This window comes from Tupaia chinensis, unplaced genomic scaffold, assembly GCF_000334495.1.
Source record: "Tupaia chinensis unplaced genomic scaffold, TupChi_1.0 Scaffold000201_1, whole genome shotgun sequence".
In the NCBI taxonomy this organism is placed as follows: domain Eukaryota; kingdom Metazoa; phylum Chordata; class Mammalia; order Scandentia; family Tupaiidae; genus Tupaia; species Tupaia belangeri.
Genome location: NW_006159676.1, coordinates 2270109 through 2271703, shown reverse-complemented (window position 1 = coordinate 2271703; position 1595 = coordinate 2270109). Strand labels below are relative to the sequence as shown.

Sequence of the window (1595 nt, the reverse complement as noted above, 5' to 3'; positions counted from 1 at the left end):
CCTGGGGGGTCATTTCTCGCTTTCTGTCTCTCTGTCTCTCTCTGTCTGTCTGGCGAGTGCATGCGCCCTATAGCAAAAATAAATAAATAAAAATAAAAAATAAAATAAAATAAGTGAATGAATAAATACAATTAAATAAATAATTATTTTTAAAAATTCGAAGTGGACCCTGACGTGCCCGAGATCGCTCGGTGCCTGAGTTTCCTCATCTGTAGCGTGGGGATCCTGGCACACCCCCGGCTGGCAGTGAGGGTTAAATACAGGAGTCCGGAAAGTGCTCGGGACAGGGTGGCTCCAGGCACCTGCTCGCTGAAGCCCCCACCCAGAGCCGCCTCTCCCATCAAGCCTGACTCACTTATTTCCTTAGATCTTGGGAGTGAAAGGACATGGGGGCGGGGACCCTGGTCACACCACACGTCCTTTGGTCTCTGTCGCTCTCTCAGCCACGCACCCCGAGACAATGAAGCCTGTGTTCTTGTCCTTGCGATGAAAGAACTTCTTTCATTCCTTTGGTCAATCAACAACCCCGTTTCCTCCTCTATCCTGGAATCTCAGAATCCAAACCAGATACCCCCCACCCCAAGATGTCACGCCAGGATGGAGAATGGACACAGACGGAGTGATAGACAGGGAAGGCTTCCTGGAGGAGGCAGCGTTGGAGCTGAGTGGTTTTTTTTTTTGGACAGGTTTCTGCTATAGGGCGCATGCAGTCGCCAGAAAGAGAGAGACAGAGAGACAGCAAGAGAAAAATCACCCCCTGGAGGGGGGGTGGCCACGCTCTCCATTCTCCTCTCGGGATCTTGGGCATGCACGCACTCGCACCTGGAGTGAGTTGAAGCCGCCGGGTCCGGGACTCGAACCGTGGTCAACTCCATGGGAGTCCAGCGACATAGCCATTATGCCAACTGCTAATCCCGGGGGCTGAGTTTTGAAGGATGAATAGGAGTTTGACAATGAGGAAAAGAGACCCTTGAGGCAGAGGAGCCTGCCTGAGAAAGCCCCCTGGAATGTGAGAGAAGGAGGGGAAGGAGAAGGAGGTGACGGAGGTGTGAACGGATTGCGTTGGGCTTTTCCCTGAGGGTCCTAGGGAGCCATGGAAGGACCGTGAGTGAGAGCAGGGCTGCTCAGGTCGTCAGGAGCAGCTCAGTGCAATGCAGCCGGGGGAAGCCAGGGGGCCCCGCTGAGTACTCACCCAGGCGGAAGTGCTGGGGCCGGCTCCAGGCGCCCTGCACCCAGGCCGTGTCTGCTCGCACCTGCACGGAGTAGGCGGCGCCAGCCCGCAGGCCACGGAGGGTCGCTTGGGTCTCTGTGGGTTTCACGCGCAGCTCTGCAAGGCGAGGTGGTCATAGGGACCCCTTTCCTCCCCGGAAGCCAGGCTTCACCGTTAGGGTACCCCCCGGACCTGGTACCGGCCCAGACCAGACTGCGGTGCTCCGGGGGTGGGGGTGGGGAGCAAGCGGACCTTTCCCTGAAGGGTCTCCCTTGAGTGCACCCCGCGCCTCCAGCCTGTTTAGAAGAATAGTCTTGGGGCCGGCAGGTGGCGTGGTGGTTAAGGGCGCTGGACTCCCACATGGCTGACCACGGTTTGAGTCCCG

General features: G+C 57.1%; 1 protein-coding gene across 1 annotated transcript in view; it reads right to left on the bottom strand.

The window, feature by feature from the left end:
• The window catches only part of IL12RB1 (interleukin 12 receptor subunit beta 1), a 21502-nt gene that overhangs the window by 4428 nt on the left and 15479 nt on the right, over positions 1–1595 (bottom strand). The window contains exon 10 of the mRNA XM_027771277.1: positions 1193–1327. Within this exon, the coding sequence (XP_027627078.1) occupies positions 1193–1327 (135 nt within the window). The remainder of the gene's footprint in view (positions 1–1192; positions 1328–1595) is intronic.